This window comes from Megascapheus bottae, chromosome 16, assembly GCF_031878675.1.
Source record: "Megascapheus bottae isolate mThoBot1 chromosome 16, mThoBot2.hap1, whole genome shotgun sequence".
Taxonomy (NCBI): Eukaryota; Metazoa; Chordata; class Mammalia; order Rodentia; family Geomyidae; genus Megascapheus; species Megascapheus bottae.
In genome coordinates this window covers 13,197,987-13,211,146 of record NC_143524.1, presented here as the reverse complement: position 1 = coordinate 13,211,146, position 13,160 = coordinate 13,197,987, and the positions used below count along the sequence as shown (strand labels likewise).

The 13,160-nt window shown below is 49.4% G+C and overlaps 1 protein-coding gene across 3 annotated transcripts in view; it reads left to right on the top strand.

Annotated features, from left to right (window-relative positions):
• Nucleotides 1-5,205, top strand: part of Creb3l1 (cAMP responsive element binding protein 3 like 1) — a 35,439-nt gene extending 30,234 nt beyond the window's left edge. For all 3 annotated transcript variants that reach the window (XM_090348906.1, XM_090348905.1, XM_090348907.1), the window contains 4 exons: nt 797-896; nt 1,610-1,736; nt 4,704-4,971; nt 5,082-5,205. In XM_090348906.1, coding sequence (XP_090205032.1) covers nt 797-896; nt 1,610-1,736; nt 4,704-4,971; nt 5,082-5,118 — 532 coding nt within the window. In that variant the 3' untranslated portion in view covers nt 5,119-5,205. The remainder of the gene's footprint in view (nt 1-796; nt 897-1,609; nt 1,737-4,703; nt 4,972-5,081) is intronic.
• The last annotated feature ends 7,955 nt before the right edge of the window (nt 5,206-13,160 follow it).

Below are 13,160 nucleotides of genomic sequence, written 5' to 3'. Positions count from 1 at the left end.
ACCCCCAACCCCTTTCTTCCATCTCCAGCTGGGCAGGGGAAAAGAGCCCTCACGCCTCACCCCTACCTCTTGCCCTGAATAAAAACCATTGGAGCTGTGTCGCCACCTGCTGTTCATTCTGGGAACTGCACCAGCCTGCTAGTTGCAAAGCAGTTATAACTGTTTTGTTGTTGTTGCTGTTGTTTTAAATTCTCTGTGTGAACCCAGAGGATTCCATGTTGGGCGGGACCCAGTCTTTGCCCTCAGGGAGCCCACAATTAGCAATGGAGACTGATAGGCTAACATGAAGGTTACAGGAGTTGTGATAACAGCAATAAAATTAACATAAATAATAAGTGCCACTTACTGGTTGAATTACTAGGCTTTGGGCCAGGTTTGCCCTTGTCAGCTAAGGGTGCTCTGGAATGCAAAGGTGGAAAGGCCCACATGGCTGTGGTTGATATAGTGCTTGAAAAAAGAAGGCATGTCCTCCCTGAGTTGGGGACATATTCCTTCCCCGCCCCCCTGCCCAACTCCTGCCTCATCCTTGGCCAGGAGTACCCCAGGGCACCTCTGAGCTCCCGCAGGGTAACTGAGCTACCCACCTGGAGGCAAGCCACAGATGCCTCAGCCACACTACAGAGCCGCCAAGCAGGAGGTGACCTTTTCTGTCTTGACTGAATGAATGGGGAACCTGGCATAGAGGTCAAGTCAAGAGCGATCCCAGGGGTACCCCTCCAACCCCAAGGAAGAGCCCCAAGAGGCAGAGATGGCTGCTAGGTTGTAGCCCTCTCAGTGACCACTGCATTCTTCTTAGGACCCTGCTCCAGCAGCTGCAGAAACTCCAGACTCTGGTCACCAACAAGATCTCCAGACCTTACAAGATGGCTGCCACCCAGACTGGAACCTGCCTCATGGTAGGTGCCATGTCCCCAGCACAGGCCCGTGGGAGGACAGCACTGCCCTAGGCTGGTCTTCTCGGAAGGCAGGCCAAGGTTTGGTGGATTGGCCTGGCCTTCGAAGAGTTCAGCCTTCTTCCTTGTACAGCACAAGGCGCTACCATGACCATTTCTTGCACTGGTGGCCCGATGACCCCAGCCAGAGGCATAGGAGTTCCATAGGTACAGGTCCCATAGGGAGGTGGCTTCTGCAGGCCCCTGGAGTGTTGGGCTAGAGGGGATTCAGGGAGGTCTGCATATACATGGTTTTTTCTGGAATGAATGCTAGGAGAATCCTGAGCTAATCCCTAGACACCTAGAGTATGGCATAGGCCTTTGCTTCTCTCCTCTTCCCTTCTAGCTGAGGAACAGGTGGTGTCTGAAACCCTAAGGAGTGGGGTCTAGTTAGGGCTCCCCAGCTCTCAGTTCCACCTGTCTCCCTCTTCCTAGATCCCAGCTGCAATTCGCACATCTCCCAACCCCCTCTTCCTTTCCTCTACCCAGTAAGTGGTAACCTCCCCTTGGCACACTCCCTCTTGCTCCTAGGGCTGCCTCTGGTGCCCTCTATAGTCCACTGGGGTGGCCTGCGCAGCCACTACCTGTTCCCAAGAGGCCAGGAGACCTCTAAGAAGCTGCTGTGGTGGGAGGCAGCCCCTCCCTGCCCCACATCTAATAGCTGACTCCATCACCAGGTGGCGGCTCTGTGCTTCGTTCTGGTGTTGGGCTCTCTTGTGCCTTGCCTTCCTGAGTTCTCCTCTGGCTCGCAGACTCTGAAGGAAGACCCCATTGCCACTGACAATGTCTACACAGCCAGTCAGAGTGAGTACCTCCAGCATCCGGGAAGAAGCCATGTGCAGGATTGGCCTCATCCTCTCCCACCTCCTCTTTTGTTGATAAGCAGACTGAGGTCCGTAGACTGCGATTTGCTCAATGTTAGTGCTAGACTTGGGACTAGAACACAGAGCTCCTGCCTCCCTGCTCAACCTCTCTCCAAGACCTGCAGAAATAGCTGGGAGGAAGAGGGCTTCTGTGCTAAAAGGAACGTTCTAGATCTGATTGACACAGCTGATGGTGGCAGTGGGTATATGCATGAACTCAGTGCCGTATTTCACTACTGGGACAGGAAATGAATTTCAACTCAACACCATTTCTAGTAAAATGGTAGCTGTCCAAAGCACGATGTTATGAAAGATTCTGAGCCAGGTGCTGGTGGCTCACTCCTATTAGCCTAGCCACTCAGAAGACTGAGATCTGAGGATCATGGTTCATACCAGCCCGGGCAGAAAAGTCCCCATGAGACTCTTATCTCCAATTAACCAACAGAAAACCAGAAGTGGCACTGTAGCTTAAAGTGGTAGAGCGCTAGCCTTGAGCAAAAGAGCTTAGGAACAGGGCCCAAGCCTCAAGTTCAAGCCCTCAAGTGACAGACAGAAGGAAAAGGAGGGAGGGAGGGTGGGAGGGAGGGAGGGAAGGAGGAAGGAAGGAAGGAAGGTAGGAAGGAAGGAAGGAAGGAAGGAAGGAAGGAAGGAAGGAAGGAAAAATTCTGGGGGCACTGATACGTCACATCTATAATCCTAGCTAATCAGGAGGCTGAGCTACAAGGATCATGGTTTCAAAGCCAGCTTTTTTCATAAGACTCTTTTCTTATGGCAAAGAAGGTCATGATGGGATTCTAATACTTACCCTCCCCCAAGGAGGGAGGGAGGGAGGGGAGGGTCTCCCCATAGGAGACTGAGATCTAGTGGTTCCAAACATGGAGCTTTAGATTGTCACACCCATATCATTTTCTGTATAGCCCTGGGCATGCATCTTAAGTTAAACATGATTGTTGTGAAGACTTGAGGTGGCGACCTAGAAAAGCTGGCACATACTAAAAGAACGCATTCCCTCCCTTCTGGAAAAGCCCAAGAGGAACTCAAAGCCCCATTACATCTCTGGTAAAAGAAGAGCCAGGATAGCAAACAATAGGCAGAGGGTACTTCAGTTAGACCTATAGAAGAACTTCCAGGCTATCCATCATTTCCTAGGACCATGTATGAGGCATGACAGGCGAAGGAGGAAGAGGAAACAGATGGGAGGTCAGCCAGAGAGGAGAACAGGGTGGGGTTTCTAGAAGGAATAGTGCAGGGAGGATGAACCAGACATTGAGGGCCTAGAAGGGAGAAAGTGAGCAGGGGAGGAAGAGAAGGGGGAGCAAGAGGGAGAGTGGTGGGGAATGAGAACTTCTCCCTGGGTGAGTGACCCTGAAGGAGAGAGGGAATGGCTGTGAGGGTGGGTGGGTGGGATACAAGGCCATCTCTGCTCTTCCCAAACCAAAGAACCCATGAAAGATGAGATGGCCACCACGGGGATGGGGTTGAGGAGCAGAGCACGTGAGAGGAAGTAGGACAGGAAGGGGCGCCTGCAGCGAATGCAGAGCCAGGAGGTGGGCAAGGCTGAGGAAGGGGGCCCACTGTGGAGCGGGCTGATTTCCGGAGCTGGTGCCTTGCACGGTATCAGGAAGGCCTTTCAGACTGACTGCCAGATTATGGAGGATGGTGAGGGCGGCTGGAAGCCCACAGCAGATCCCAGAGCTGGGCAGTCCTGGGTCTCAGCAAGGACTAGTGCAGGACAACATCCTGGAGCCTTGGCTACCTATTCTGAGAAGCAGAGCTAAAGAATTACCAGCGGGACATGGTGACACATTTGTAATCTTAGCTACTCAGGAGGCTGAGATCGGGAGGATCCTAGTTGGAGACCGGCCTCAGCAGTTAACAAGACCTCATCTCAACCCATAAAACGCTAGACACATTGTGCCTGTCGGCCCAGCCAGGCATAGACTCTAAACAAGCATTAAAAGGAGAACTGTCTGGGTGATCATGCTAAAAGGGGGTTCTGGAAGTCACTGGCTGCCAGGCCAACCCAGGCATAAAAGTGAGATCCTAACCCAGAGCAAAAAAATGCTGGCAGCATGACTCAAGGGGTAGAACATTGCCTAGCAGTCAAAGGGCTCTGAGTTCAAACTCCAGTCCTGCCTCCCCACCCCCAAAAGGAATCTAATTGATTAATTTTTGTAAGATTTTTACTAATTTGATGTGGATTTAAGAGCCCTATATAAATGCTTGACACATGGGAAGTGCTCAACAATTTGTGTGTGTGTGTGTGTGTGTGTGTGTGTGTGTGTGTGTGTGTGTGTGTGTGTGTGTGTGCTCATAGAAGGACTTGAATGAAAGGCCTGGGTGCTGTCCCCTCACTGTCCCTTGGCTTTTTGGGGGGTGATTACCTGGAGAAAAGAGCCTCATGAAATTTCTTGCCCAGGCTGGTTTCCGAGAGTAATTCTCAGGTCTCAGCTTCATGAATAGCTGGGATTACAGGTAGAGCCACCAATGCCCAGATTGTTTATCATCTTGTTGATGTCTCCAAAGTACAAACAAGGACCTATGACTCTGGGTCTCCCGGAAAGAAAGCTGTAAGGACGGGATTAGAACCTGGTTCTCTGTGCTCAAAACATTTCCCGAACTAGACCTTTGACTAACCCAGTTTTAATCACTTCCCCCATGTCTACCTAGAGCTGGTCCGAATACTGCCATTTTACAGATCAGCAAACTAAGGCTCAGAACGGTCGAAGCAAAGTATGTGACTATCCTGAGATTACGCAGCCCGGAAGGGACATGGCTGGGGCTCAGATCCAGATCTGTAACATCCCAGGGCCTGTGTCTTTCACTACTGGGTCACAAATGTGGCCAAACTGATGATGGGGGACACACTTGCAGGGTATCTGGGGCTCATCCTGCATCTCCTCCCCAGTGCCGTCCCGAAGCCTCCTGTTCTATGACGATGGGGTGGGCTCCTGGGAAGAAGGCCGTGCAGCCCTGCTGCCTGTGGAACCCCCAGAAGGCTGGGAGATCAAGCCAGGGGAGCCAACAGAACAACGGCCCCAGGACCACCGGCAGCATGACCACCCGGACAGCACCCACGAGACCACAAAGTACCTGAGTGAGGCCTGGCCAGAGGACAACAGTGGCAATGGCACCAGTCCCAACTTTTCCCACACCAAGGAGTGGTTCCAAGACAGGTGGGTGTGGCCCTGGGCTCCCCCTGGCCCCGTCCTCCCTGGTTGAGCTCGTTTACAGATCACCTGCAGAAAGAGGTGAGAACTCATCTTGTCTCCTCTCCTTTTTCCAGGGATCTAGGCCCTAATACCACCATCAAACTCTCCTAGGCCAATCCAAGACCCAGGACACAGGACGGACCCCCTGGCACCCAGAAGAGGCGTTTTCTGGCTTACTAACCCCCATCCAGCTTGTACCCCTTCCCTGGGGCTTCCCACTCCAGGAGAAGGGCTCTGCTTCTCCCCAACCCTCCCCAGCCCATATGATGGCTGGGGCCCTACATACCCCCAACATATGAACTGTTCCCTTGGGCTAACCACTCCCACAACCATCCGTCCTCAGATAAACCACTCACTGGTACCCCCTCCCCTGAAAACTCCCACCAACACAGCATCCTGCTCTACATACATACACACACACACACACATACACACACACACACACACACACACACACACGAACATGCACACACCCCAACCCACCTCCAACTGTACAGAGACCAAGAACAGAAATTGTTTGTAAATAATGAACCTTATTTTTTATTATTGCCAATCCCCTAAGATATTGTATTTTACAAATCTTCCTCCAACCGTCTCCTTCCCTTGTTTTATATTTTATGAAGTCAGTGCGGGCTTTGCTCTTCCTTGGCCTGGCACAGAGGGCATCACCCCCACACACATACACACACAGACCCTCTCCAGGCCACTCCTGCCACCGCTGCCCAAGTCGCTGGGCCTTTTAATTGCTAGACTGCTCCCTTCCACTAGCTCAGCACATGCTTTAAGAAGGCAAAATTTAAAAAAAAAAAATGCAGCATCAACTCCTGACTTTGTTCCTTTCTTCGTGGCTCAGGGTGGGTGGGAGGGAGGAGGGAGGCGGCGTGGGCATCTTTTATGTTCTAGTGAGGGGCGGAATGGGAAAGGGCATCCGCTGGGCTCCGCTCACCACACCAAGAAGCTCAAGAAATCTGCTCTAATTCCCCCACCTCATTTCTCCTACAGCTGGGCATGGAAGCGGAAAGCTCTATCAGCCAGTGTCTTGGCCTTCTAAGACTCCCACTGTGAGCCAGGCACTGTGTTCTCCACTCCCTGTGTTCTACGGGACTTAGCCCTCCAAAGAGCTGTCCATTTTGTAGCTCTGCTCTCCTTTTCCTCCTCTGGATAAAGGCATACACTTCAGATTAAGGTGTGGCTGATGTGGTGAGGCCACCATAGACCCAGCTAATCAGAAGTCGAGGAAGAAAGCTCACTTGAGGATCACTGGAGCTGACGGGTTGTATTCTGGTGAGACACCCCCTCCCCCATCTCAAAAACGAAAAGTGCCTGTCTACCTGTGAGAATACCCACACCCTGCCCTGTCCTTCTGCTTGTCTGTCTGCTTTTCATTTGTATGTCTTCTTGTCCACTTGTTTGCACATTCAGTAAAGCTCTGCAAAGTTTTCTTACCAGGAACAGACTAACAGACACAAATATGGTTGTATTTGAGTATCAGAATCATCATTTGCTGGGCTGAATGGTGGCCAAGGTTTTAATATGGCCTCTGAAATCCCCACATTCCACTGTATACACATCCTGTTTAATCTCTCCTAGAGTTCAGAAGGACATGTGAGTAACCACTTTTAAGGACAAAAGTGAAAAGTTGTGGGCCAGTTCAGCCTAGTGGTAGAGTGCTCGTCTAACATGCACGAAGACCTAGGTTTGATTCCTCAGTACCACATACCAAGAAAAAGCCAAAAGTGGTGCTGTGGCTCAAGTGGTAAAGTTTTAGCCTTGAGAAAGTCCAAGGAAAATACTCAACACCCTGAGTTCAAGACCCAGGACTGGCAAATAAATAAAAAATAGAGTTGTTGCTGGTGGGGTGGCTTCTTCAATAGACTGAGACAGGAGGATTGCAAGCTCTGTACCAGCTCTGGCTACATAATGAATTCTAGGTTCACCTTGACTACACTGTCTCACAAAACAGAAAATAAACAGTAAGACATTAAGGTTTCAAAAAGCTTGATTTCGAATTCATGAAAAAGGGGATGGTGCCTGGGTACTGATAACTCATGCCTGTGATTCTAGCTACTCAAGAGGCTGAGAATCACAATTGAAGTCAGCCTGAGTAGGAAAGTATTAAGAGACTCTTATTTCCAATAAACTACTCAAAAAAAAACAAAACAAAAAAACCCAAACAGCTAAAAGTGGTGATGTGGCCCACGTGGAATAGTGCCAGTCTTGAGAAAACGAAACTCAGGGCTGGGTGCTATGGCTCATGACTGTAATTCTAGTCAGAAGGCTGGGATCTGAGGATCACAGTTCAAAGCCAGCCTGGGCAGGAAAGTGTGTGAGACTCTTACCTCCAACTAATCAACACCAAAAAAGAAGAAGGAGAAGAAGGAGAAGGGGAGGAAGAAGAAGATGATGATGATGACGACATCTAGGTATGGCTCAAATGGTAGAGAACTAGGTTTGAGAGGGGGGAAAAAAAGGAAGAAAATGGGCACTAGTGGCTCATACCAGCCACCCTAGCTACTCAGGATGCTGAGATCAGAGAATAGCAGTTCAAAGCCAGCCCTAGAAGGAAAATCCATGCGACTCTTTTCTTCAATTAACTACCAAAAAGCTGGAAGTTGAGCTCAAATAGTAGAGCACTAGCCTTGAGCAAAAAACATTCAGGAAGAGCACCCAGGCTCTGAGTTTAAGCCCCAGGAGGGGCACAAACAATAACAACAACAAAAGCATGAGTTCTTAGCGGGGAGCCATGGATAGAGTGCACAGGTATGAAGCCATGAAAAGAGAGTCTGGGGTAAGGCAAGTGGGTGCCCAAGAGTAGAAAGCAACAAAAGGCTGGGCACTGGTAGCTCATGCATGTAATCATAGCTACTCTGGATGCTGAGATCTGAGGATCACAGTTCAAAGCCAGCTTGGACAGGAAAGTTTGTGACTCTTTTATCTCCAGTTAACTAGCAAAAAGCTGGAAGTGGAGGATAGAGCACCAGCCTTAAGTGAAAAAGTGAAGTAAGCGTGTTAGCCCTGAGTTCAAGCCCCAGTAACACACACACACGCACACAATTTAATTAAAAATCCCTACAGAGGCACTTGTTCTACACTGACAAGGACTTCTTTCAATTTTGCCCCCAGTGCTTCTGCTTGTCTTCTCCTCATGCTAGGGCTGATAAAGGATACAGTCCTTCCACAGATACAATGAAGGCACTGGGAATCACAGAGGAAATTCTCATCTGCCAGCTCTGCAAGTGGTTAGATCCCATTAGCTGATGCCACAGGTGACCAGAAGGTGCCACCAGGCTCTCACAGCAAATTGGCTATGGGATTCGAGAGCCAGCACAGAGCCCAGGATGACATGTTAGGGGTTGACCGTAGAGCCCTGGATAGGTTGAGGAAACCATTCCAGAGAGAGGGACTGAGGCAGGAAGAATAGGTGTGGAGAGAAGCAAAAGAGATGAGCTGAGTGCATCTGGCATTTGAGCTGCCTGTGGGAAGGATCGGAATAAAATACAAGTCTTGACTTGGGAGAAAGGTCTCCCAACAGCCAGGAAGCCAGCAGCAATCCCGGTGCTGTGTTAGAGGCTTGGCCTGCAGATGGAGGAAGGAGGGAAGAGGAATAGTAAGGAGGGGAGAAAGGAAATAAGCACAAAACAGGGAAAAAGAATGGTAGGAAAGAAAAAGCAAATTGGATGTGAGGTACCCAAAACTGATGAAGGAGGCACCTTCCAGCTGGGGTGGCCTGATACCATGTACGATGAAAAGACAAAGGCAGGAGCCATGCATAGGACAGGCTGGAGGATTCCGAGGTGACAGGGAAGAGGACAGAAGGGACAGGCTAAGGATAGAGGTGCAATCACTGAGGAACTCAGCCCTCCAGGATTAGAGGGTGGTACCTAGAGGGGAATCCAGGCAAATTCAAGAACAGTTTGGGACTGTTTTTCAGTTGAGAGTGTTGACTGGAGATATTTATAGAAGATAAAGAGACAGCGGGGGGGTGGGGGAGGACTGCTGGTGCCACAAGGAGAGAAAATAAATGATAGATGATGGGTTAAGTGTGTGATCCAGGGAGCAACTAGACAGATCCATTTGGACTAAAGGGGCCAGGACAGAAGGACAGGGCATTGTGTGGGTACAGAAGGAAACTGAGAGACCCCCTAATAACATGGTGAGATATGGCATGGGGAAATGGGAGCATTGGTGTGAGAGCTGAATTAATGGGAGAAAGCGGGTACCCATGGCTCATGCCAGTCATCCTAACTGCTTAGGAGGCTCAGTCTAAGAATCCCAGTTTGAAACTAGCCTGGGAAGAAAAGCCCATGAGATTCTTATGTCAACTAATCACCAACAAGCCAGAAGTGGAGTTGTGGCTCAAGTGGTAGAGTGCTAGCCTTGAACAAAAGAGATAAGGGACAGTCAGGTACCAGTGGCTCACACCAGAAATCCTAACTCTCAGGAGGCTGAGATCTGAGGATAGTGGTCCCAAGACAACCTGTGCAGGAAAGTTTTTAAGACTCTTTAATTAACCACAAAAAAAGAAAGAGAGAAAGAAGGAAGGAAGGAAAGAAGGAAGGAAGGAGGGAGGGAGGAAGGGAGGAAGGAAGGAAGAAAGGAGGGAAGGAGGGAGGAAGGAAGGAAGGAAGGAAGGAAGGAAGGAAGGAAGGAAGGAAGGAAGGAAGGAAGGAAGGCAAACTCAAAGTAGAGCTGTGGCTGAAATGATAGAGTGCTTGCCTAAAGCAAAAAGAGCTCAGGGACTGACCAGACTTCGTAGATCTAGGAATCAGATTCTGGGTCCAGTCAGGCTGCTGATTCTGAATGAAGAGTTGGTGAGATAGGAAGCCAGACTTTATACTGTAGATTTCATGTGAAGGAATTATGGGGAGGGTGTGGTAAAAGGCCGATTGAAGCTGGCTTAATTTGGAATGTTTTAATTAGTTAAGGGAATGAAGAAAGCAATATTGTCTGGGAGAAAAATCTTAATTTTATTTTTTTTTTGAAAAATCTTAATTTTAGACACCGCTCATTCAACAAGTTACATGGTCAGAGAGCTAGAATTTCAGTCAAAACAGTGAAGAATGAATGCTGAGATATAGAGGAATGCTTCCGGAAACATTTTCACCCCAATGCTGAGCTCTAGCAAAATAATGAGCTTTTCACATCACCTTTGTGGTTTCAATCCCTGGCTCAAAGCTTTCTGGAAACCTCTATTTTTTGTAAACTTTCTTTTTGCTTTTGTGTTGTTATTGTTGTTGTTGTTGTTGTTGTTTTGCCAGTCCTGTGCTTGAGCTCAGGGCCTGAGCACTGTCCTTGGACTTTCTCAAGGCTAGAGCTCTACCACTTGAGCCTTAGCACCACTTCTGGCTTTTTTCTATATATGTGGTACCAAGGAATTAAACCCGGGTCTTCGTGTGTGCTAGGCAAGCACTCTACCACTAGGCCAAACTCCCGGCCCCTTTTTTTTGCTTTTGTTAAAATAAATAAAAATATTGTATGTCCCTCTCCCACCCCTTTCTCTCTTACTTCTTTTCTTCCATTTTGGCATTTTCATTTTGAAATGCTTTCCTTTGGTTGTTGGTTTTATTTTCCCCTTTCTCCCTCTCCCTTCTATTTTTGCTGATATTCAGAGTATAAATCTGCAAAGCTCTGCTCTGCTTTGGTTTTGAAAGTTCAAGCTTTTCTGCTTCTGTGAGAGCACAGGCTTCTGGCCCTTTTGATTCCAACTGAACTTTTTGTGTTCTCTAATGATACTAACATGGTGTAGGTTTTATAGTCTCCTAATTTGTACTGGTAATGCATATTCCAAATAAATTGTTTCTTTTGTTGAAAAAAAAAAAAAAGAGCTCAGGGACAGAGTCCAGGCCCTGAGTCCAAGCTCTGGTACCAGAATGAAAGGAAGGAAGGGAGGGAGGGAGGAAGGGAGAGGGAGAGAGGGGGGAGAGGAGGGGAGATGGGGAGGGGGGAGAGGAGGGGAGATGGAGAGGGGGGAGAGGAAGAGAAAGAGAGGGGGGAAAGGGAGAGGGAGAGAGAGAGCGCCTCCTCTTCCATCTTGTGCTAATAGTGCTTTCTTAAATTGAAGGACTGGGAATGAAGCAGTGTTGTGTGCCAGGCATTAGACAGAGACTTTTACATACACCAATTAGGAACAGAAAAAGTCCTAAGGGAGGGATAATTTTACAGGTGGAGAATGTGACGTGCAGGGCGGGGGGTGGAGCTAAGTGAGAAAGCTCTCATCTAGCATGGGCCAAGCCCCAAGTTTGACCCTCAGCTCTTCTAAAAGGGAAGAGACAGAAAAAGAGAGACTGAGAGTGACAGGAAGAGAGAGACTCGGGTAAAATGGCTGACCAAGGTCACACAGCTAAAGGTCAAAGCTATCTAGGAGCATTTGGTTCCCTGCTCCTCCTTCCATCTCTAGGCTCCCCTCCCCCCTCCCCCCACAACATGGCTACATGAGACCCCTGAGCACTGAGCTTCCTGGAACAACTAATTCAGAGCACCTGTGGCTCCAGGCTGGTCCCTGGGTATTGTAGCCCATCCTAGGCCATTTGCCCTCTTCCAGGCCACATAGGAAACACCATCACCTCTGTGGGCTACATGCCACTGCCTCTTAGAAGGGCCCAGTGCACCCCCCAACTGTGAAGCCAGAGACCCTGCCACTCCACTGTTAGCCTTCTATGCCAACAGCACATGTGATAGCATTTATGGTGCCAGTCACCCAGCTCAGATTGCTACAACAAACCCTGTATTACACCTGGTAACCAAACCCCAGAAGCAGAGAGCAGTGGGGAGGGGGAGGGGGAGGGGGAGGCCTGCAACAAGGAAGCCAGGACATGATTCCAAGCCCCGAAGGATTTCATGACCCCCAGGAGCCAAATTGTGCACATTTCTGAATTAGGTAGCAGGGGTCCCTTGAGTCTTCCTGAGTCAAGCTACAAAGTGAGCTCCTTAAAACCCTGTGTGCTTGGTCATCAGAGTGGCAGTTAAGAGCATGGGCTTCATGGCTCGTGTTATACTGGCTTGTGCGACCTCAGCAAATCACTTCAATCCTTCTCCTCTCAGTGTCCTCATCTGGAAAATGGAACTCATCTCCCTAAAATAGCTATGAAGCCTCAGTGAAAGCCTGCAGGTACCAGATCAGTAATGCACCGAAGCTTCCAAAGACATAAGCGATGGCTTTCTGAACACATAGACGGGAGTGTGCTGCAGCTGCCGAGATGAGGACGGCAGACAGGAAAGCTGGGGCTCTTCCTTTTTCCCTTCTTCTTGGAAGGACAAAGAGCCAAAGTGAAAAAGGGGTAAGCATTCAGCAGCTGGCTCTGAACAGGGAAGCAGGCGTGAGCATGGAGGAATGAACGGTCTGAGAGGAGAGCTCCACAGGGAAGAACCAAACAAAAACCCAACCTGGGAGCCCAGCAGCCAAGCAGCTGGCAAATTCAGACAGAACTACCATAATTCATGGTGTAGGAGGCTACTCAGGACCAGGATGCTTGGAAATAAAAGCCAAGAATCCTAGAAGGACCGTCCCCAGGGCAACCAGGGTGAAGAGTGGGGACTCTCAGGGGCCCAGCCTCCCACTCTCAGCAGTAGGGCTTCTTTAGAACTTGGCTTTGAAGAAGGAACTGTACTTAGGAAAGCTGAATGCAATCCCATGCATGCAATAGAAGATTGCGGGGTCAGTGAAAGGTGGGAGGCTGAGCAGATCTTTGGGATTTTACAGATGAGTGAGAGAGAGGCAAGCAAATGCTATTATGGCTGCCAAATGGTGGATGGAAAAGGCCATGAGATCTGGTACCCAAAGGTCTGGATTTAAAGCCTGGGCTGGTCACTGACTGCTCGAGCCAACCTGGGCAAATAAATCACTTGCATGACATCACCTCCTATTCCTCTGAGGCCTGGAGGAAGTGATCATATTTGTCACCCAGGGTTGCAGTGAGGATCAAAGGAGACAGAGCTGTTGCTAGAGTATGAAAGAGGTCGTGGGCTCCAAGAGAGGCCCAGGAAGTCATCCTGGGACCCAAAGAGGAGAGAGTGGAGAGCACCTGAACTAGAGGGTTACATGGAGGAGGTGGTTCTGGAGCTGGGCCATGAAGGATGATGGGCAGATTTCCTTTCCACATTGCAGATAGTGGGCACAACCTGAGCAAAAGCAAGGAAGATGGTCACTGTCAGAT